The 24,897-nt window shown below is 44.0% G+C and overlaps 1 protein-coding gene across 1 annotated transcript in view; it reads left to right on the top strand.

Moving 5' to 3' along the window:
- LOC311224193 (bromodomain-containing protein 3-like) overlaps positions 1–24,897 on the top strand; it is a gene marked incomplete at its 3' end in the record, with an annotated part of 48,242 nt that overhangs the window by 1,272 nt on the left and 22,073 nt on the right. The window contains 9 exon segments of the mRNA XM_084309073.1: positions 829–1,142; positions 5,876–5,987; positions 6,524–6,661; positions 8,186–8,339; positions 21,923–22,098; positions 22,616–22,789; positions 22,792–22,823; positions 22,825–23,002; positions 23,113–23,241. Of these exon segments, the coding sequence (XP_084165199.1) occupies positions 1,051–1,142; positions 5,876–5,987; positions 6,524–6,661; positions 8,186–8,339; positions 21,923–22,098; positions 22,616–22,789; positions 22,792–22,823; positions 22,825–23,002; positions 23,113–23,241 (1,185 nt within the window). The 5' untranslated portion in view covers positions 829–1,050.

Raw genomic sequence — 24,897 nt, 5'->3', positions numbered from 1 at the left:
CTTGTGAGTTATGACAGTATATTTTCCTAGTACAAATTACAATGTGATATGACATATATTTTTATTTTAGTTGTAATACAATTGTTATGGTTCCTATTTCGTTCAAAACGCTATATTTTATTTAGAAGTCTTTTAGAAGTCTTACTTTCTAAGACTTTTGATTAACTTAAAAATATACATGCATACGTTTTCTTACAATATGTATATATATTGTGGAAGACGGCATAGTCAAAATCCATATGTTTGCAGGGATCCAGGCATAATTGTAGCCCTTCCAGCCCTGATCCATAGTGTAGCCAGATGGTTCTTTATGGAACTAGATGTTGTTCACTGTGCTCCAGTATAATGACAACATCAGACACTGAAACAGCATCTAACTTCTCTTTAACACACAGCTTGATTGGAATTGACCTAATGAATTAGTGGGCAACACAATATACATTTTGACCAATTTGTCCTAGAATCAGAGGCTAGGTCATGGAGTAACAGCAGATCTAGAATCAGAGGCTAGGTTGTAGAGTAACCGCAGACCTAGAATCAGAGGTTAGGTCATGGAGTAGACCCTGTGTGTACAGGAGATAGAGTAGTCTAGGTTTTTAGAACTTTTTCTTTATCTGTTTGCTGACCTTTCTTTCTCTCCCCCTCTTTCTCTTTCTCTCTGATGACATTTCCTTCTCTCCCTCTCCCTGTGTCTGTCTGTCTGTGTGTCTGCTAACCTCCCCTCTCTGTCTTTTGTGTGTGTGTGTGTGTGTGTGTGTCTGTCTGTCTGTCTGTCTGTCTGTGTGTGTGTTTCTGTCTCTCTGTGTGTGTGTGTATCTGTGCGGGTAGTCAGGTTGTGAGATGGGATGTTGTCTCAGCAGGGGAATAAGGAAGAAGAACCCAGAACAACACAACATCTACTGAACACATAGACTCACACACATAGACTCACACACACGCTCTCTCTCTTTCTCTCTCTCACACACACGCACACATTCCCAGAGAGGTGTTTTCCCCAGCGGGCAGGACAGTGCTGTCCCACAGTGCATTGCTCCTGTGTCGTCGTCCACCATGTCGGACGCTCCTGAGGCCGGCCCTCCCACCCCCCCTCCCGTGATCAACCCCTCCCCTCCTGAGGTCACCAACCCCACTAAACCTGGCAGGTAGGTCTCTCTGACCCTGAGCCCTGACTAGTAGGGATTGTCACAAGTAATGTTTTCCCAGATCCAGTACTTGCATGAATTACTTGAGTACTTGTTTATGAAAATCTATATTTAGAATGCATGGCGGCAGCAATATACCCGCCCGCCGCCCGGTGCTTAATTCGTATTGTCAGTCAAAACAGTCAATTACAATTTGTAATTATATTACCTCCACTCTGTCTGCAACAGGTATCTCCGCTCATTGAACGGCATATTTCTGTATCAATAGTCTATTAGTCTATGAACGCTGTGCAAAGCAGGCGACATGTTGTTGCTGGCACAATTTGGAAATGCTCAAACACAAACTGCTGTTTTTATCTTTTAGATAACGCTAAGCTAGCTGTAATCCAACGCAACAAACCTTTCGTGGTAACGCTGGCGTGCTATCCATAGAATCCTCCTTGTTTTCCTATAACAACTTGTGCCTTGCAGGTTTACAGCAGATTTCAGTTTCAGTGGCAAACAAGCACTTATGGTGGACGTACTTGGTGGTAACCAAATAAAAAAGATTGAGTTCCCTCAAAACCACTTGAGTTGAAACAGTGTAGACTTAGACTATCCGTTTGGGGTCATTGCATGATTGAACTGCTGTAAAACGTAATTTAAAAGGAGAGTCCAGATTTAACGGCAAGTCCCTTTTTATTGGCTGGGTGTGGCTACATGTTTTGACAAATAAATGCCGATCTCTATTAGAAGCCAGGTCTACATTAAAGGGGAATACTGCAGAATTTCAGCACTGAAATATTTATTTAACTTACCTTCAGGAAGTACTATGATGATAAGTAGAAAGTTTGACTCTGTTTCAGAACAGAGATCTGTAGACCCACTGGTTACACGACCTGCTTCCCTACCTGTAGACACACTGGTCACATGACCCGCTTACCTACCTGTAGACCCACTGGTCACACGACCTGCTTGCTTCATTACTTAAGGCAACCTTCTTGCGTTCAGCGCCCCACGTGACCACGCCTAGCACGGCGACGCGGGAGCGGCAGTGCGGCAGTGGCGCACAGGTTGCCGCACGCAATCCCCCCTGTTTTAACATCGACGGTTAGCTCAACTCGTTCGCCAGCTTGCTGTGGAGCCTGCGGTCCAATTGGTGACAAGTTCGAATCACTTCATTTTTTTTTTTTTTTTTTTACTTTTAATTAATTTATCGCCTCTATATAAACGTAACTAGCGTCTGTCTTTCTTTCGCCGGTTAAGTTTAGGCATTCTTTCAGAGTTGGTTAAGGTTAGGGTTAAGTTTAGGCATTCTTTCGGAGTTGGTTAAGGTTAGAGTTTGTCTTAGGCCCTGTCCACACGAGAGTTTGGATTTAATATGACCGAAGTTTGAAAAAATAAAACTCCGTCCACACGGTGAACACAGGTGGACAACCGTGTATAACTGCGTACTCACGGCAGAGCTGGAACCCAGCAACCGATACATTTAGTACAATGTAATACAATGCCAAAGCAGTAGGCGGCGATGTTGTTCAGACATGAAGGCCATTTCAACCAATCAGAAAAGACTGAACGCTCACTAAACTTCCTGTTGGGTCGCGATCTGCCATTAATTAACTGAAGAAGAAGAAGTAACGTTACCGATATGAAATGGATGTAAACGTTATTTAACAGATTGCAGAATGGGTACAATACAATACGGCTCAATACAAACAATTGTTAAGGGGATGCAGTCTGGACTGGGTTCCTTATAAGTTATAACAATAACTTGACAACACATGAGTTTAGTTTAGCTGCAGCTACATGTTTACTCTGAGCGTCAACAGACATCAGTCGATCACAACACTCTTCAACACAGACGATACGTTTTGAACAAAAGTTTGTTACAATCATTTTCATATAACGCTACTTGGGACAGCTCTGCTGTAAACACTGGTGTAGTTGGCTCTGCTCTAATCTCTCTACCCCGCGGTCTGCCGTGAACATGGGGAATAATTGCGACAGCTCTGCTGTAAACACTGGGAATAACCTCGGTTGCTATGCCCACACGCAACTGCAAAACCGCACAACTCCACCCTGGCCACCGGTTTCAAAAGACCGCGGTTGCAGTGTAGCAAATCCCCGGTTGTGTGTGGCCGAACAGTGCAACTGCGCACATACAATCACGGTTACATTAAACCCAGCGTTCGTGTGGACGGGGCCTTAGAGCATGGCAATATTTCTTTCGCCGGTTAAGTTTAGGCATTCTTTCGGAGTTGGTTATGGTTAGGGTTAAGTTTAGGCATTCTTTCGGAGTTGGTTATGGTTAGGGTTAAGTTTAGGCATTCTTTCGGAGTTGGTTAAGGTTAGAGTTTGTCGCAGAGCATGGCAATAGAATGCCTGTCTTTCTTTCGCCGGAGCAGCAGCCTATTTCCGCTCTGCCTCTGCCGTGGTCACATGGGCGTCGTGGCCAATCAGAGAAACGCTGAAGTAGGTTGCCTTAAGTGTTCACGCGACCTGCTTACCTACCTGTAGACTCACTGGTCACATGACCTGCTTACCTACCTGTAGACTCACTGGTCACATGACCTGCTTACCTACCTGGGATGCTGCTTTGGCCACGCCTCTAGAATGTGAGCGGTGTGATTTGAGGACAAACTGAATGAACTGAACACCTGTAAACTGAATGAAACTGATTGTATTTAATGTATTTAAGGTTATTGCAATGAAATTCTCTCCTCCGAAATACATGTAGTGATCACTGGGGCCAGGAACAAATATTTATACATTTCTTTTAATCGTTTCACTTGAATCTAATCGATTGGATTTTAAGATTCCTAAGATACCCTCTGTCCTGCAGACGTGTCTAGTTTACCTTCTGTCCTGCAGACGTCTCTAGTTTAGTGATGCACCGATGTGAAAATTGTGGCCGATAACCGATATTAACACTTTGATTGCCTAAGGCTAAATTCATGATATACCATCCCTTGCCAGCTCTATTTGTCTATGGAGAAGTTCCCCTTCTTTGCAGGGCTATAACTTTTTAAATTCTATTGCTAGATTGCCATTATTAGGGCCCATTCAAGGTCCTATATGTATTGTTCATGGTGTAGCAACGTTAAACTTTTTCATTCACATATTCATACTAAAATATGGTCTAAGGTATAAGTATGTTTTCTTCTCTTTCTGCAGCTTTCTCCAGAACGTGATTTATAGCCCCAAATGCATTATATTGATGATGAAATACAGTTTGATAGCAATCGGCGCGATATAAAAAATTCCAACTGGACGTACTTCTGGAAGTTACTACACGTCATCTGATGTTGACCGGATGGGCGAGGGGGCGTTTATAATTCCGTGGGCAGCGTTATACCATTCATCTAATGTGGGTCATATGTTCATCAGATCAGTTAGTATCGAACACGGTAATATTACACGCTAAAACTCACCCCAGTCTCCTCGGGCCGTTGGGCGATCAGCGTGGGGTAGACAGTTTTCCATTATGGGATGTCGAAATACCCGGTCCATTTCCAGGTTGTATAATAGTATATACCGTACGTCCAAATCATGTTGTTTATCGAGTTATTGGCAACGGATCGCTATGTATTGTGTCGAGCTCGAGTCCCGGGACCTATAGCGAGTGCCCGGAAGTAATATGGGTGATCACCACTTCATCCACATGACTTCCTGTTTGGCGCTTCTGCCGATCGGCCACCAGATGGCGCTCTTGAACCGCTAGAGGATTGAGAGGAGCTCAGAACTGTGTGTGAAGGCTGCAGAGGGGAAATATGATTCCGATCACAGATTTTTTAAATATTGATATTAAAGACGAGTTAGGGCGTCCTCGGCAACTTTAGCATGGCTAGGAAAGACGCCTAAACACGTTTTCGGCACTTAAAGTGTTAATATTGCTGTTCTGGCCGATACCGATATTTACCGATGTCGATATCTCTGTATAGAAAAAACCTTTTTATGATGATCAAATAAAGAGCTATTTTCCAAAACGCATAAATTTTTTTAACTATTGTACCTTATTTTCAGAAATGACTGATATTTTGAAACTATTTAAGGCCAAAACATGTATTAATTTTTTTTTTATTCTTATTTTTTTTATCTGCCCATATCGACCCTATCTTGATATCGGACCGATACCGATGTGTAAAAAAAAAAACGATGTGTAAAAAAAACTGCCATATCGGCCGATATTATATCGGCGGCCGATATAATCGTGCATCACTAAGTTTACCTCTTGTCCTGCAGATGTCTCTAGTTTACCCACTGTCCTGTAGATGTCTCTAGTTTACCTCTTGTCCTGCAGATGTCTCTAGTTTACCTTCTGTCCTGCAGATGTCTCTAGTTGACCTCTTGTCCTGCAGATGTCTCTAGTTTACCCACTGTCCTGCAGATGTCTCTAGTTTACCCACTGTCCTGCAGATGTCTCTAGTTTACCCACTGTCCTGCAGATATCTCTAGTTTACCCACTGTCCTGCAGACGTCTAGTTTGCCTTGCGCTGAGTTTCTGCTGAATGACACCAATGGCAGCTGCTGGTCCCCTGAAACCAGCATCATCAAGCCTAATTGAATCGATCAATATTTAATTGAATTAAATTGAAGTGGAACCGTGTGAAACTAAATTTGACCAAAATTGGTAAGTGCCAATACCCAGCTTTATTGATCACCAACTGGAGGTTTTACTTTACTACTACATCACCGGTTGCTAGGCAGATCTCAGAGCAACCCAGTGTAACCCTGTCCTGTGTTGTGGCCAATAGGAAGACCAACCAGCTTCAGTACATGCAGAACGTGGTGGTGAAGACTTTGTGGAAACACCAGTTCGCCTGGCCCTTCTACCTGCCTGTAGATGCCATCAAGCTCTGTCTGGCCGTAAGTACAAACTACCTTCTGCCAGCCTGTAGACGCCATAAAGCTCTGTCTGGCTGTAAATACAAACTACCTACCTGACCAACTAACTATCTGACCAACTACCTACCTACCTGACTGACCAACTAACTACCTAACTAAACTAAGTTTTGCACATATAGTTTAGTTATTGAGATTAAGTGAGTTTGAATATGGCCAACAGTGATGTTATTGGACCATTGAATTCTTGTGTTGTGTTCAATGAAATTATGTAGATGAAAAAACAGCAATACCTCGTCTTATAGGGACTGCTACCGTATCTTTTAATTGAGCTGTAATTAACACAATACAATGATGCAATGTCCCTGATGACATCACTGGTGGCCATATTCAAACTAATTTACTCAAGTAATTTCAATACAGCTCTTGTTTTTAAATAACTAAAATAATTGTTCATAGCGGCCCTAATGTGGATTGGAAACGGAAGATTAATTTCTCCATATTGTAGTGTTGTTGACTTCTGATCCGATGTTGACATGTAAACATCTGTTGTTGTTTAGGACTATCACAAGGTGATTAAGAACCCGATGGATATGGGAACCATTAAGAAACGTCTAGAGAACAACTACTACTGGAGCGCCAGCGAGGCAATGCAGGACTTCAACACCATGTTCACTAACTGTTACATCTACAACAAGGTAATAATAATACAAGTCACTTTACACTAAGAGGTGGTGTGATACAAACATAACATACCGGTAACACAAATCCACAAGGATGGATGGGGGCTAAGAGAAGGCAATGGGAGAAGAGATGGGTCTTGAGTAGGCCTGCCGCGATAAGCAATAAATCGATTAATTGCCGCGATAATTAAAATGAATGCAATGATTTTGACGGGCACGATTAATTGCTATTTGCGCGTTTGTTTTAATGAGGCGGAACCAGTGCCCCTTGCAGTCTCTCTCCGTGTGGGGGGCCGCTGGCGTTACTACAGAGCACAGCACGGGAGCTCCGTGGGGCAGTAGCAACGCCACATATAGCTTAACTACATTTCTCAATAGTGTTGCTCCTTTTAACCAAGTAGCGTTATTTGTAGTGTAACGTTAGAATAACACAGAATAACGTTAATACAATTACATGCATCATTGTTTACAATGAACGGGTGGGGCTAGTCAAAGCACTGGAGACGGGGACAAGTTAAACATGAATTAATTTATTATAACGGGTCGTTTTCGAGTCGTGCTGCAGTGCCTACGCACCACAGCTATTCTATTATATACTGCTTTGACGCTTCCTCCTCATCGTTGATTGCCTGTAGTAGCTGCATCTAACGTTAGTAGCTAACGTTAAAACTAAAAAACACAACCGGACGAGACAAGTTGTCGGCTAGGATAATCACAACAATACTTCCGGTCCGGTCGGTGGGCTTCAAAATAAAAGTCTTAAACCGGAAAAGACGGAGCGGTGGGCTTCAAAATAAAAGTTTTGGGAAATAAATTTCTCAAAAAATTTCTCTAACCGGTCGCAATAATATCGATTATCGCGATATTTTCGGGGGCAATTAATCGCCCAGCAAAATGTGTTATCGTGGCAGGCCTAGTCTTGAGGCAGGATTGGGAAAGAGAGACTTTAATGTCTTTGGGGAGAGAGTTCCAGATCTGAGGGATGAGAGGGTTGGTAAGAGGAGAGAAGGCAGGCTGAGGTAGATCTGAGGGATGAGAGGGTTGGTAGGTGGAGAGAAGACAGGCTGAGGTTTTACTTTATGTTCATTAATGTGTGCTGTCCCTGTTCAAATAAAGTTTAAACAGAAAAAAACTGATTGTTGCAATATTACAAAGGTGGTAGAAGCGGATATGAGGGTAGAGGGAGAAGGTTGGGTCAAGGGTCACAGCAATGTTGCGTGCCTGGGAGGAGTCGACGTGAGAGAGGTGGGGGGGATCTGATACGATCCTGAGATATATCTGAGTGTCATTGGCATAGCAGTGGAAGTCCAGGTTGAACACACACTCATGCACGCACACACAAACACATTGCAATTGAAGGCAAATTGCAATTGCACACAGCAAATTGAAAGACGTTGTGAATTGAAATTGAAAGAAGTTTAGACTGAACCAGCTTGTCCAGCTAACAGAACCCAACCTTTAATGTCAACTGAGTAGGTTAGGACAATATGATGTCGTAGTTGTTGATCTAATGTCGTTTTAATGTGGTGATGCTTCCAGCCTTCAGATGACATTGTGCTGATGGCCCAGGCCTTAGAGAAGATCTTCCTGCAAAAAGTGGCCCAGATGCCCCAGGAGGAAGTGGCTCTGTTGCCTCCAGCTCCCAAAGGCAAAACCAAGAAACCCCCTGCACCTGCTACTACTGATACTACAGGTATTACTAGCATACAATATACACTATACTGCTCCCAAAGGCAAAACCAAGAAACCCCCTGCACCTTGTTAGATTCTGATGGTTCAGCCAGTATCACCTATTTGTCTGTTTGGCTTGTGTTATCATCTCTCCATCCACTGACCCTGTGTTGTGTTTATTTCTTTGACGTCTTCACATACTGGCTGTACAATCCTTATCATTCCCCGTTAATGCAATCCGCAACCATAATAATTCACCACCTTCGTAAGAATTCGACACTTGACAGCGTAATACCTTTCTCGGAAAAGCGTTGTTTATTCCATAAACAACCTCATAATCAGATGGGAACCAATTCGTATTGTCCTTGAAAAGTATATATATTATTTTTTTTTTGGTCTTTTTCCCCCTCCATTTTCCTCCGATTTTCTCCCATCCCAATGTTAGTCGTATGCCAATTCCCAGTCCCTTCCTGGTCGCTGCGCACTTACCCCCCACAGTCAGATCATCTGGGAGAGTGGAGGCTACCACGTGCTTCCTCCGACACACGTCCAGCCAATCACCGCTTCTTTTCACCTGGCAGCGCGGATTCTCATTGAGAGGGCGTAGCGTGTGGGAGGACCACACTATCCCCCTCACGTCCAATCCGCGCTTAGCAGGCGCCCCCCGACCGAACTGTAGGAGTCGCTGTTTACAACGACCCGGACCCACCCCGCCAGCTTCTCCCACCCTCTGATACAGCCAATTGTATCAGTGCAGACGGCCAGCCAAGCTGGTGACAACCCCGGAGCTGTGAGCTGGATTCGAACAGGCAAATCCAGCTCAGCTCCGGGGCTGGTGACGAACGCAATCTCCGCTCGGCCACCTAACCGCTTGAAAAGTCTATTCTGATGGAACACTAAAGTTCATTATTCTAATGATCTCCTGTTACCCCGCTCGGTGATCGTTGCGGCCTGGCTGTTATCCCAAAGCCTTCTCTGTGGTCGTGCCACGTCAGTCCTTTCCCCGCGAGGGGAGGGGGAATCGCTTCCAAGTCTCTGATCAAGCTTCTTCTCTTCTGTGTGGTTCGTATCTCAGTCTGCCCTTACCCGGAAGAAAACGTACTTTTCTATATTCTCGCCATAGCAACGACAGGCCCGGCCTCTCTTTGGTCGCTATGTGACGCGCTGTCATGGTAACAACCTTTAACACACATAAAACGCTGTTTCTAATGATGTCAAACCTCTCCCCATCGCTCCGACCCACCCCTCTTGCTGCTTATCAGTTTGTTTATGTGCCGATGGCGACCTCGGCATGCCCTGAGCTCTATCTCAGTCTGCTGCTGCAACACCCTCTGCCTGCCAGCGCTATTAAGATCTATAGATCTGTCTCAGTAGACGCTCTTAAAGCTCATATCTATATATCAGTTATAAACCAAATGTACATTGAAAAACACCGATTTCTTTCACTGCCCCCTTTGATTCTAATCAACCTTCAGAATCAACAAACTACTTGGTTTTTCAATCATACCCGGCTGTCATTTTGACGTACACGGCCTCCCTCCCTTGTGCAATGTCCATTTTCCCCCTTTGGGAATTATTCTCTTCAGATAGGAAACCCTCTTTTCTTTGTGGTCCCGAGATAAACCCACCTTTCCCCTCCCTTGATCCTGCTAGAGGAATGGTTTATCTGTCCCGAGAGGACTATATTAAACATACTACAGGAAATTGTCATAAATCCCCCCCCCCTATATATATACCTTATATATCTCTATCTTATATATCCATATATAAATCATCTCTTACTTCTGTAAATTATAATCAATAAACACAGGACTTCACGCTGTCTCTTGTCTCTGGAAGGAAGTCCCTGTTTTTGTTCAGGTTTCAACAATAAACCCGCCCACGCTCTAGGTTTCAACACGCCTCAAAACAGCGGCTCCGCAGGAAAGCCCCCTCCGATGTCTGCCTCGTTCTCCCCTGGGCCACACCGCCTGTGACCACTGGACTCCGGCCCGTTGGCCGTCTCCACCGCTGTCGGTGGTCCTCCTGACTCTGAAAGCAGAAAACAAACCCCAGCAGTCTTCTGTACACAACCTTCCCTTGTGTTTCCCTGACCGCTCATATACCATGGCCTGGGGACTTGGAGCTCCTCCCATAATGTAACTTCCGGTTCGCTATATATTTTCTCTGCAAGCCCCTGCCATGGCCACGCCCTTTCAGGCTGTTGGACGGTGTGAGTGTCCTACAGCCCACGGCGCTCCCACTACATTAGCCTACCACCTTCTCAACACCACATCTGTCCTACAGGGCGGTTCCCTGTTTGTCGTCTTCCGTCGTGACACCAGAAGCTTACCGATTCCCACTTCCCAACTCTATCTTCGTCCCAGCTTGACCCCCAGCCCGTGCCAGTTCTTTCTGGTGACTGTGTACTCTGAAAACCTCTTGCCCTACCTATCAAGTGTGAGAAGGCGCAACTGGAAATCAAACTCCCTCTTTATTTAATAATTAACCCATTTAATTAACTGCACCTCATCTCTCTGTGAAGTTTTATTTAATCCATTGTATAATTAAACTCTATTTAATTAACTTGTCTATCAATATTATCATATTAATAACATACAACAGATCATCGTTCTAACATACAACAGAGCAGTTTGTCGCTCTAACATACAACAGAGCAGTCTGTCTCTCTAAACAACAACAGAGCTGTCCGTTGCTCTACCCTAAACACAGAGCAGTTCCGTCGCCCTGGAGCTGTGCGTCGCTCTATCCTAAACACAGAGCAGTTCCGTCCCCCTGGAGCTGTGCGTCGCTCTATCCTAAACACAGAGCAGTTCCGTCGCCCTGGAGCTGTGCGTCGCTCTATCCTAAACACAGAGCAGTTCCGTCGCCCTGGAGCTATGCGTCGCTCTATCCTAAACACAGAGCAGTTCCGTCGCCCTGGAGCTGTGCGTCGCTCTTAACACTTGAGTTCCTTTACAACGTTCTAACATACACCACTGTGTATACCCACAAGCAGTTGGTAATTTGAATAAAATGTAACTCTTTAATTAAATTGAACTCTTCTAACTGGAATCACTAGTATTACTATAATAATAGTACCCTTTGTACTTGGTCCAGTAATCTGGAGTCACTCCCCCACTCCGCCACTAGATGGTAGTAGAGACCTATGGAATCACTATTCCCCTATGGGTAATGGAAACTTCCCAGCACCAACCCACTCCCACCCCTAGATGGCGGCCAAACTCAGTCTAGAGTACTTTAGCTGACGTGTCTCTCCTTGGTTCTTATCTGTTAGCCTCCTCGTGGCTCTTTGCGGCCATCTTGTCTCTGTGCCTAACGGCCGACCTTCAGAGCACTGGCTCTGTATTACCGTGGAGACACAAAACTGACTTTTTTTTATTTTTCCGCACTGTCCCTTTAAAGCTTTCTCGCTACCGACCACACCCGTAACGTTGTTCACTGCTCCCTTCACCTCACAGTCCCGCTTCCCGCTTTCTGTGTTTGAAACAGTAATCAACTAAATACGATGTCGCCCCTTTGCCTCTCTTCTCATTTCCTACACAGTGGCTTCTGTGCTCTGTAGATAAGACTCTCGGTTTTCAGAACAAAACCGTGCCGCTCTGCTGCTCCAAAACACACTTCCCCCCTCTGGCTTTTCCTCTGTGTCTTCAAATCTATTATTACAGCTGGCGTTCTCTCTGTGTCAACTAATTATGTTTACGGATGCACTATTTGTTCGTTTTTATTGGCTTGTGAAGTTGTTGAGAGACTCACTTTTTCCCTTTTCACCGTCTGTTGTTGGTCCATGGCGCTGGCCCCCCCCCGGCCTTGCTTGGCTCGCTTGCTGGCTTGGCTCGTGTCCATGGCTACCCCCACACGCCTTGGCACATAGTCTCTTACTTTCAAGCAACTTCAAAGCAAGCAATATCCGGGTGTCAACGGCAACAACTGTTAGATTCTGATGGTTCAGCCAGTATCACCTATTAGTCTGTTTGGCTTGTGTTATCATCTCTCCATCCACTGACCCTGCGTTGTGTTTATTTCTTTGACGTCTTCACATACTGGCTGTACAATCCTTATCATTCCCCATTTAATGCAATCCGCAACCATAATAATTCACCGCCTTCGTAAGAATTCGACACTTGACAGCGTAATACCTTTCTCGGAAAAGCGTTGTTTATTCCATAAACAAAACCTCATAATCAGATGGGAACCAATTCGTATTGTCCTTGAAAAGTCTATTCTGGTGGAACACTAAAGTTCATTATTCTAATGATCTCCTGTTACCCCGCTCGGTGATCGTTGCGGCCTGGCTGTTATCCCAAAGCCTTCTCTGTGGTCGTGCCACGTCAGGCCTTTCCCCGCGAGGGGAGGGGGAGGGGGAATCGCTTCCAAGTCTCTGATCAAGCTTCTTCTCTTCTGTGTGGTTCGTATCTCAGTCTGCCCTTACGTGGAAGAAAACGTACTTTTCTATATTCTCGCCATAGCAGCGACAGGCCCGGCCTCTCTTCGGTCGCTATGTGACGCGCTGTCATGGTAACAACCTTTAACACACATAAAACGCTGTTTCTAATGATGTCAAACCTCTCCCCATCGCTCCGACCCACCCCTCTTGCTGCTTATCAGTTTGTTTATGTGCCGATGGCGACCTCGGCATGCCCTGAGCTCTATCTCAGTCTGCTGCTGCAACACCCTCTGCCTGCCAGCGCTATTAAGATCTATAGATCTGTCTCAGTAGACGCTCTTAAAGCTCATATCTATATATCAGTTATAAACCAAATGTACATTGAAAAACACAGATTTCTTTCAACCTGCTACTACAGGTATTACTACCATACAATATAAACTATACTGCTCCCAAAGGCAAAACCAAGAAACCACCTGCACCTGCTACTACAGGTATTACTACCATTATACACTGAATGCCTAGAGCAAAGCTGTGTCTGTTCACCTCCCTTCACCTCTTTCAATTGACTTTCAGATTCAGATTTTATGTGCCATATGCAACAATTACAATAGAATTCTTACTCTCCGTTTGCTCCACAGCATAAATAACCTGTTAAGTACCAGGCCGAGATTGATTTAACGTTGCACAGATAGATCAATACAGTCCGTATTAACACTTTGATTGCCGGAAAACGCTTTTTCACGTCATTCAGAGCCATGCTAAAGGTGCCGAGGACGCCGTAACTCGTCTTTGATATCAATATTTCAAAAATCTGTGATCGAAATCATATTTTCTTTCCGGAGCCCTGAGATGTGCTGGTGGGCTCCCACCAACTGTCTAACGGTTCGAGAGCGCCATCTGGTGGCCGATCGGCAGAGGGGCGCCCCAAACAGGAAGTGCTCATCCATATGAGCTCCGGGCACTCGCGTCCGGTAGCCGGACTCCATCTCAACACACTGGATGATCAATCGCTCGCCCTAACTCAATAAACAACGTTATTTGGACGTATATAGTATTATACAAGCTGGAAATGGTTCATCAGGATAAACATCCCATAATCGAAAACGGTCTACACCACGCTGATCGTCCAACAGCGCGAGGAAGATACGGTAAGATTCAGCGTTATTTTTGAACGTGTTCCATATAAACTGTTATGATGAACATATGACCCACACTAGATGAATGATATAACGCTGCCCACGGAATTATAAACGATCCCCCGCCCATCCGGTCATCATCAGATCATACGTAGATCATTCTAGAAGTACGTCCAATTGAAATTTTTTATATCGCCCCGATTGCCATCAAACTGTATTTCATCATCAATATAATGCATTTGGGGCTATAGATCACGATCTGGAGAAAGCTGCAGAAAGAGATGAAAACATACTTATACATTAGACCATACTTTACTATGAATATGTGAATGAAAAAGTTTAACGTTGCTACACAATGAACAATACATATAGGACTTTGAATGGGCCCTAATAATGGCAATGTAGCAATAGAATTAAAAAAGTTATAGCCCTGCAAAGAAGGGGAATTTCTCCATAGACAAATAGAGCCGGCAACCTATGGTATATAATGAATTTAGCCTTAGGCAATCAAAGTGTTAAGTGATGTTGTGTTTCTGTTTCAAATGTAGCCAAGAGTAAAGACGCCTAACCCTATCAAAACAGCACTCAAAGTGTATATTTTGTGCACTGTTTGTTTAGCAATGAAGTGTTATTAGCTAAATATGAGCTTGCACGGGAAAACTGATGACTTAGACGGTAGAAGAGGAAGCACTCATGAAATCGTTGTAGAAGAGGCCCGGGGCTTTCGATGGACGTCTACATTTCATAAAACTACACTACCCAGCTCACCATTTTCTTCCTTACAAGCATTGACTGTAATATTGTGTTTATATCTCACGGGTCGAACAAACCTCAACGTCATTGCCATAAAATACAACGTATATTGTTTCTTTACCTTTCTTAGGCCTTTCACACTGGCAGGGCTCTGTGCCGGTTCCCGAACCTAATCTTGAACCGGTGCGTGAAAAGTCGGTGCTCAGATGGAACCGAATTTTTTTTTGTTTTTTCCTTGAGAACCGTGACATCATCAGTGGGCGTGTCATATTCTAGGCTGTCAAGACACGCGAAAACGGTGAAGAGCAGAGGTTCGGCATTGTACTCGATCGATCCATTCAACATGAAGCGATTTGCGACTAATCTCAAAATGAGATTAGATTCAAATGTATTGTTATTATACAGCACAAGTACAATACACCATCCAACCAGAGTGGATACATAATTGCTACAGAAATAATTATTCGTGGAGAAAGGCTTAGTGAGCCTCAGCGCACACACGTGCAAAATTAATCATTCCAGCAAAGTAGGCTTCTATTATTCTAATGACATGTTTTATTTGGTATCATAGTAGTAAGTCCTACTGTAGAACATGACATATTAGCATGACATCTCATTTATTAATGTCAATACTGAACGACAAAGCTCAAAGCTCTCGGTTACACTTTTTTAAATTTATTATTATTTCTTTTATGCATTTATTTATTTCTGGAGCATTTATTTATCCACTCTGGTTGGATGGTGTATTGTACTTATGCTGTGTAATGACAATACACTTTAAATGTTACTTGTCCTTTCGGACAAGTTATGTTTTTGTAGGTTTTTATTGATTTTTGCTACCGGGCAGTCCGGTAGAGAGAGGAGGAATGGGAGATAGGCCGGGGAAGACATTCGGCAAAGATCACCGGGTCCGGGAGTCGAACCCGGGTCGGCCGTGTTGTAGTGCTGTATGCAGTGTGCCACTCGGGCGCCCCCGACAATACATTTGAATCTAATCTCATTCTGAGATCAGTCGCAAATAGTTTCAGTTCTACCTGTGCAATGCTGAACCTTTGAAGCTGTTTTGCACATGGCACATTTTGCCACTGTTGTGTTCATATGGTTGTGTTTACTTGGCCTGAGTAACGCCCCCCGTTGATGACGGAGGTCGTGGAACGTTGGTTCTGCTTAAATAGGTGTAAACGCAGACTGGTTCGCCAGAAAGCACCAAGGTTCAGAGGCTACAGAGCTTGAACCGGAGCCCTGCCGGTGTGAAAGCGCCCTCTGGGAACGCCTGGTGTCCCGGGTGGTTGTGGTCCTGGATGATGGAGATGTCTTTGTTCCGACACCTGGACTCATGGATATCCTCGATGGACGGCAGTGAACACCCAATGATCTTTTCTGCCATCCTCAGGATCCTCTGGATAGCTTTCTTATCCTGAGTGGTGGTGTTGCCATACCACACGGTGATACAGCTTGTCAGTACACTCTCTACGGTGCCTCAGTAGAAGTTCACAAGCCATTGCATGCTTATGCCACACTTCCTCAGGCACTGCAGGGGGTAGAGGCGCTGGTGGGTCTTCTTGAGCATGACCTCCATGTTGTAGGTCCACCGTAGGTCATCGGAGATCTGGAGTCCTAGGAACCGGAAGCAGTTGACGACCTCCACCAGTATCCCATCCAGGCTGATGGCGGAGTGGTTGCCCTGTTGTCTCCTGAAGTCCACGATGAGCTCCTTAGTCTTGCTGGCATTCAGTGCAATGCTGGTGTCCTGCACCAACACGTCAGCTGGACTAGCTCATCTCTGTACTCCATCTCATCATTGTTGTTTATCAGTCCGATGACCGTAGTGTCGTCTGCAAACTTGATAAACCTGTTGCTGTGTGTGGCTGTACAGTCATATGTGAACAGAGTTAGAGTTGTTCCGATACCAGTATCGGAAATGCCGCCAACACTGCCTAAAATGCTGGTATCGGTATCGGCGAGTACACGTAAATTCTAGCCTCCGATCCCATGACGTCATTTATCTCCTGTGGAGAGTGAGGATTATAAAATGAACGTGTTTTAAAGTGTGATGCCATTTGTCATTTTAACAGCAGATACACTTTCTTAAATTCCATTGTCCCCGACATAGCGTGTGACGGGGAGCTCGGACGGGATGTGTTTTGCTTGCTGGTGTTATGATAGCATTAGCTGAAAAGCTAGCTAGTTGGAACAACATCCGCTTTAACGTTACATCAAATCAGATGATCGCCTGTCCTTTCTCCAGGACCTGACACTGTCCGTCTATCAACAATAATGCACCCACGGTGAATCGTATTTAAGTCAAGTAGCTACTGACTAGCGTTAGCTGACTAACGTTATCAAATGTCAATGCGGGGAAGACGAGCTAGGTCAGCTAGCTTAGCTTGATAACGGTACCTTGGCTAAAGTTGGTGCTATTCATAATCCAGCAATATTGGCTGCAGACCTGCAAGCAAAGTACAGCAAGTTCCAAGTGCCAAAGGATAAGAGTCTGAGGCGGAGTCTCAAAAGAGAATGTTGAATATTGCATCGAAAATCACAACATGAACGTTACTACTAGCCAGAGCCTCTGCTAGTACTAGCTTACAGACTGGGTAGCGAGTGCAACACCGTCTAACGTCCGTGCGGATCATTGGAGTAGGGTATATCTGCAGTGCCGCAGCCCCATACTCATTGATTAATGATACTAATCTATACAATCACCTGTTGTTGAATAAATACCATTACTTTCTAGTTATTACTAAAAAACAGTATCTGTAAAAATATATATATTTAAAGTATAATTTATATAATATATATATATATATATATATATATATATATATATATATATATTTTTTTTTTATTTTTTTATTTTTTTAATGTATGCACTGGTATCGGATCAGTATCGGTATTGGCCGATACCCAAAGCTTAGGAATCGGATCGGGAAGGAAAAAATGGTATCGGAACATCTCTAAACAGTACAGCCAGCAGCCTTGGGGCACACCGGTGTTGAGGATCAGAGTGGATGAGATGTTGTCACCCGTTAAAAAGTCCATAATCCAGTTGCAGGTGGGGGGTGTCCAGGCCTAGTTCCTTCAGCTTCAGGCCCAATTTGGCAGGCACGATGGTGTTAAACGCAGAGCTGTAGTCGATAAACAGCAGTCTGATGTAGGTGTCTCCCATGTCCAGGTGTTCCAGGGCGCTTAATCATTTTAGGCAACCAGCTTGCGCCTAGCCACGCCCCCGCGGCGACGCGGCGCAGAGCTCTGCCGCGGCATTATGCAGCCGTAATCCCCCCTCTTTTAACATCGACGGTTAGCTCAACTGGTTCGCCGCCTTGCTGTGGATCCTGCGGTGCCTTGGTGACAAGTTCGAATCACTTCAATTTTTTTATTTATTTATTTTTTAACATGCATTTTTTCGCCGGTTAAGTTTGGGCATTCTTTCGGAGTTGGTTAAGGTTAGGCATTGTTTCGGAGTTGGTTAAGGTTAGGGTTAAGTTTAGGCATTGTTTCGGAGTTGGTTAAGGTTAGAGTTTGTCTTAGAGCATGGCAATATTCTTTCGGAGTTGGTTAAGGTTAGGGTTAAGTTTAGGCATTGTTTCGGAGTTGGTTATGGTTAGGGTTAAGTTTAGGCATTGTTTCGGAGTTGGTTAGGGTTAAGTTTAGGCATTGTTTCGGAGTTGGTTATGGTTAGAGTTTGTCGCAGAGCATGGCAATAGAATGCAGCCTATTTCCGCACTGCCGCTCTCTCGCGCTGCCGCGGTCACATGGGCGTCGTGGCCAATCAGAGAAACGCTGAACACAAGTTGGTTGCCTAAAATGTTGACGCTTCCAGGGCAGTGTGTAGTGCCAGGGAGATGGTGTTGTCTACAGACCTGTTTGGTCTATAGGCGAACTGCAGTGCGTCTAGGGAATGTGGGACGATGCTGTTTATGTGATGCTTTCTATGCATTCACACAAAATGCAGATCAAATTGTCAAAGTAGGCATTGCAGATTAGATATTAACTCATGCAGGGCCAACAGCGCCCTCTGCTGATGGCCCTTCTGTGCCAACGCTTTATCCAATGGAGAATAGGACTTATTTGCAAGTGCATAAAACATATAAAATATAATAGCAATAGATCTAAATAACACAGTGATCGTCAATGAGTTGCTTCCAGTCAACATGCACGAAACAGATAATTTTTTCATACATACAGTACATTTCCATTTTATACCGTGATGAATATCAATATATTTCTAGGGCGTTTGTCTCATCTCAATAAACTCCAGCAAATCAAGCTTAAATGTATTTCTTTAGAAAGCGTGCCATTTGTCGCTTGATTTATGAAATATTTTCAAATAAACGCTAGATTATCGATAGTATGTGTCCTCATGCACGAAGAGAAGCGGGGTCTGAAAAATCGCTTCTCCGTACTTTGGTTGGCGCGAACCTCACACACACACACACTCAGATTGCGGCGAAAGGAATATCTGATTACCCCAAGATTCGTAACATAAAGCAGGGTGTCCGCGGGACCTTAAAAAGTCTTAAAAAGTCTTAAATTCAACTATCAACTATTAAGGCCTTAATTTGTCTTAAAATGTCTTAAATCCGACTTCCGGAGGTCTTAAAAACATGCCATGTCATCTTATGTTTCATTGTGAAATCTGGGGGGAAACTATTAACGGGAGATAAATCAGGCTTTTTTTTTTTCTTTCACGCAAACGGTACGCAGTGGGGCGGAACCTTAATGTGGTCCTTAATGTGTGTCGCCGTCGGGAGCTATTTCAGAACACCGGAGCATAGGTAACACGTTATTCAAGCCGTAGCGATAACGCTGACGTTTAGTTTAGTTTAATTGATTTGTATTTATTTGCACTCGTTAATTTAACATGGGAAAGTGCAAATTTAATGAGAACTGGCTCGAAAACCCTCTGTTTGCACCGTGGTTGGTCCCAGTGAAAGACATGTACGAGGCCCGCTGCAAACTCTGCAAAAAGGATTTTAAACTGGGAACGATGGGAATAAAAGCAGTCGAGTCACACATGCACAGCGCTAAGCATGTTACCTCTACAAAAACCCGCCTGCAGACAACTTCAATATCAAATTTCTTTTCGACGCCGTCCACATCAACTGCTGAGGGACAGGTAGGTCTACCACCAATTACATCTGCACCTGTCCGGGTAACGTTCGGCTCCACGCCAACCCTAGAAGCTGAGGTACTGTGGGTTCTAAATACGGTCGCAAAGCATCAGTCCTACAATGGAAATGAGGGACTAGGAGAGGTGTTTCAAGCGATGTTCCCTGACTCTGAAGTCGCTAAAACATTCACGTGTGGAAAAGATAAAACGTCCTACATAGCCAGGTTTGGATTGGCTTCTTGCATCCAAAAAATCTCTTCACGGATGTAAACAAGGGCAAGGACACGTTTGTGTTGATGAGAGTGAGAGCTTCACCCCACCCCATGTTATTTTTTACCACCCACCTACCCCCTCCTAATGTACATCTCCTCCCCATCATATGTATATGTATATATATATATATATATATGTTAGGATCTATGGGTAACAGTACTGTATATTTGCATATCATATATGTCACAAATGTAACAGTAATATATACATGTATGTCCCTATGCCATAAATGTCATGATGTCATGTATGTTGTGCATGTCATAAATGTCACTATGAATTGAAAATGAGGGACCCTGATGTAAACAAGACAAACGTCTTTCTCTGGTCTGCATCCCCTTATTATTGTGTGTATTGAGCTGTACTGTATTGTACCCATTCTGAAATCTGTTAAATAAAGTATTCATTCAACCAAACCACAAAAACAAAACAACTGGATGAATGAAAACTTTATTTAACAGATTGCAGAATGTGTACAATACAGTACAGCTCAATACACACAATAATAAGGGGATGCAGACCAGAGAAAGACGTTTGTCTTGTTTACATCAGGGTCCCCCATTTTCAATTCATATTGACATACACAACATAGAATAGATAGAATAGAAATACTTTTATTATCCCGTGGGAAATTTGACACTGCAAATCGCTCAACATTTAAACATTTAGACAGGACAGGTCACGAATTAGAATAATAACACAAATCAATCAAGTTGCCTAGGATAAGAGTAGAGTAAAATAGAATAAAAATGAAATAAAATATACAGAAATAAATACAGTAAAAACATACATGACATCATGACATTTATGGCATAGGGACATACATGACATACAGGTTATACTGTAGTACTGTTACATTTGTGACATATACGATATGCAAATAATATACAGTACTGTTACCCAGAGATCCTAACAGAAAATATTATACATATATGTTGGGGATGAGACTGTACATTGGGGGGGGGGGGGGGGTTGGACATTTACGGTGGCCAGTTTCGAATTGCAGTCTCCCGTAGGTGCTCTTTAAGAGCGGTTTTGAATGTGGGCAGGGGTAAAGTGGGTTTTAGGAGTGAGGTTAAGCAGTAGTCTGACCAGTTTGTTTTGTGATGTTTGTAATCTTGTTTTTAGTGCCTTTGAGGTGCTTTGGTACCATGAGGTGCAGGCATAGTCGTAGTACCCTTGAATGAGTACTGAGAGTACCCATGATTTTTGCCATTTTGTTATCGTGAAATTGGTATTAAATTTAATTCTGAGTGGCATTAAAAAGTCTTAAAAAGCCTTAAATCTGACTGGGCTAAACCTGCAGATACCCTGTAAAGGCCTTACCTCACATCTGATGTCATGCAAAAAGATTAATCCAATTCCTGATCGCCATTCTAAATATCGATCGCGTCCATTGATCCAACGTTATAGTCCAAAACACATAATCCAGGCTGCTCCCACTCCCCCCAGTCAATGCAATAGTATCCAGCTGCATGCCCGAGAAGTAAAACCTGGACCGTATTTTTTTTTTTATGCACAGTCCCAGCCAATCAAATCCAATGATGTGCAATACCATCCGGGAGACGATAGGCGGTGGTATTTGCCCTTTGCGAGCTCAGACCCATTCCCAATGATAACGTCAGGCTCGATGGATGAAAATTGAATGGATATCGCTAATAAAAGAAATATGGACTAAAAACCCGAGATTTCTCGGGTTTGGCGCCCAGAGCATGGCGAGTTAACCCGGACTATCTCGGGTTTGGCCTCCAGTGAGTTAAGTGTTGTCAGAAACATTTGAGTGGTTTGATTCTCTCATTCTGCATACCAATCCATCCGTCGTCCATAGATCCTTGCGTTCTCAAAGGGGGCAAAGGTGTAGGGATGCTGCTAAGACATGTTCAGTAGTTTATTCAACATTCAACAAACAAATGTATTATATATATCTATCTCTCTCTCCCCAGTGAGCCAAGAGGCCCAGGCGGAGTCATCAGCCTCCCCCCCCACCAACTACCCCTCCCCCTCTCCCTCCCAGACACCTGTCATCTCGACCACACCCATACCTGTCCAGACCACACCCCCCGTCGCCGCCCCGCAGCCCCCGCCAACTATGATGCCCTCGGCACAGCCCGTCGTCAAGGTAACGAGACAAGCTCCTGAATGGAGACATAACACAGTCAGTGTTAATAGATCCATAGGGAGACTGACATCTAATGGTTAAATGCTGCTATTGCTGTGTTGGTGCCAGGTGATGTAAGTACCGCTGAAATCGAGGACATCACCTGACACCAAGACCAGCCAATAGCAGAAGGCAATAGCAGTAGCTTCATTTAAACAGGAGGTGACAGCCTCTCATCTGTTATTACCTGCTAACTAACTAGACCTCAGCTGACAAACCATTAGACATTTATATAATCAATCTATCTTTCAATTTATCAAGTAACACTGATCATGTCTGTCTGTCTTATCTATCTATTTACCTACCTACCTCTCTCTGTCTCATCTTTCTATCTATCTCTCGTTCTCTTACTCTCCCACACTCTATGCTTCTCTCTCTGTCTCTTTCTCTGTCTCTGTCTCTCTCTCTCTCTCTCTCTCTCTCTCTCTCTCTCTCTCTCTCTCTCTCTCTCTCTCTCTCTCTCTCTCTCTCTCAACAGAAGAAAGGGGTAAAGAGGAAAGCAGACACCACCACTCCCACCACGTCAGCCATCTCAGCCGGCCGGGCAGACTCCCCACCCACTCAGGAAGTTAAACCGGCCAAGCTGAGCTGCTCCCGGCGCGAGAGCACCTCCCGGCCTGCCAAGGTTAAAAAGGAGGGCGGGGAGGAGGGCGCGGAGGCGGCGGGGGCGGCCACGGCGGGGAGGGGAAAGGGAGGGAAGTTGGGAGACCAGATGAGACACTGTGACACGATCCTGAAGGAGATGTTGTCTAAGAAACACGCCGCCTACGCCTGGCCCTTCTACAAGCCTGTAGACGCAGAGGCCCTGGAGCTCCACGACTACCATGAGATCATCAAATACCCCATGGACCTGAGTAGTGCCAGGGTTAGAGCACTACATACACACAATGAATGATGGTTTTGATCGTTCATTAATGATGATATAATGATAAAGTATGTTCTCTCTCTCTCTCTCTCTCTCTCTCTCTCTAACAGAAAAAGATGGATAACCGGGAGTACACAGACCCTCAGAGCTTTGCTACTGATGTGAGGTTAATGTTCTCTAACTGCTACAAGTACAATCCTCCTGACCACGAGGTGGTGGCCATGGCCAGGAAGCTACAGGTAACCAGTTACAACAGTTAAACCACTGTTAGACCACAACTAGGTAACTAGTTACACCAGTTAGACCACTTTTAGACCACAACTAGGAATTCCGTCCATTTGATACGGAGTCTGACGGATTTCCCGTCAATTGGCTACCTGGTATAATATGATTTGTAGATGCATACAGATTGAAACTAAATTGAGCCAATCAGGCGTCAAATATCATGAAAAAGGGAATTTTTTTCCTACCGCGGCCACGCCAAGCAGTCATGGCGAGCAATAATGGCAGGACGCACGCAGCGACTCGAGAAACAGGATTACGCTAATAGTAGAAAAAAGTTTCAGTCAAGCGACCTGCACAACCCCGCCCCCACACACACACACGCTACTGCATCAAAGTTACTTATGATTAACAAAGGCATTCGTTTTGTGGCATTAACGTTATAGTTACACGTTCAATAACATCAGCGTATTTACCCGAACATATAGCATTGTTGTTGGTCATTCATAGCTCAGTTCCTTCCTTTGCTCAGAGAGCCCGTACTGAATTGTACCCATTCTGCAATCTGTTAATAAAGTTTTCAATCAGACAAATGTATAGAAAAGTTTTTATTATAACATTCGTTGCAGTAAAATTATCATGCCTCGTTTGGTCATCCTGTGGAGCGCTGGTAGTCTACTCCGGTAAGTTTGTTATTGATTTTCTCCTCTAAATCAATGGCGGACTTCCCGGAAGTAAAAAAACGAATAAGCGCTTGCCGATTGGTGGTAAGAACAGCAGAGGCGGGTGCAAGCGGTGTGACGTAATTGGCAGAATCGACTGTCAATCAAAATTGTTCTGTTGCCGTCTACCTGCATTGCTTTGGTTGAGACTGAGAGATAGTGCTCTCTTATTAAAACTCATAAACAAGTTAGTCTGTTAGGTTATGAAAGCCAGTATGACTCAGACTTCAGCAATAATCATGACTCATGAGCATTATAAAATAAAAACACAGGCCTATGTTCATATCGGTGAGTACAATTTGTAACACAAAAAGAGAGACATGTAGCCTATTTATTTATTTATTCATTTTATTATTATTATTTTATTTGTTGCCATGCCTAAAATAATAGTCAAGCATAGGGCTAAACTGTACATTGGATTATCGACGAAACCGAAACAAGTAGGCACCCTTAAAACGCTAACGCTATTAAATACAGTGGAGGTTAAAATAAGAATATGACTTGGCCTAAAAAAAGTAATGAGATTTTTAGACCACAACTAGTTAACTAGTTACACCAGTTAGACCACAACTAGGTAACTAGTAGGGCTGACCCCTATTAGTCGATTAGTCGACTAATCGGTCGAAAGGAGCCGTAGTCGACTAGCCAACCTCTTAGGCGAATACAAAATCATTATCATCATTCTTTCCAAAAGAAAAGAGTCCTAGAAGCGTGGCTAACGCTAATGGCACGCATACCAGAGGCTAACTGCTTACGAAAACAGGCACAGAGGCACTGAAAGAGGATTTCACCCATCTAATGAACACACTAGACTAGACAAATATCAAGATGTATCCATCAGTGGACCAATTGCATGCTTTTGCAGAGGACAAGAAGCCTTCAGTCGACTCCTTCAGACATTAAGCACCCCCCACATCCCAAATGGAATGATACAAAAAAAAAAGTTGGCCA

Source organism: Notolepis coatsorum, assembly GCF_963971535.1.
Source record: "Notolepis coatsorum genome assembly, chromosome: 2".
In the NCBI taxonomy this organism is placed as follows: Eukaryota; Metazoa; Chordata; class Actinopteri; order Aulopiformes; family Paralepididae; genus Notolepis; species Notolepis coatsorum.
The sequence above is the reverse complement of the archived record's forward strand: the minus strand, read 5'-3'. Positions and strand labels throughout refer to the sequence as shown.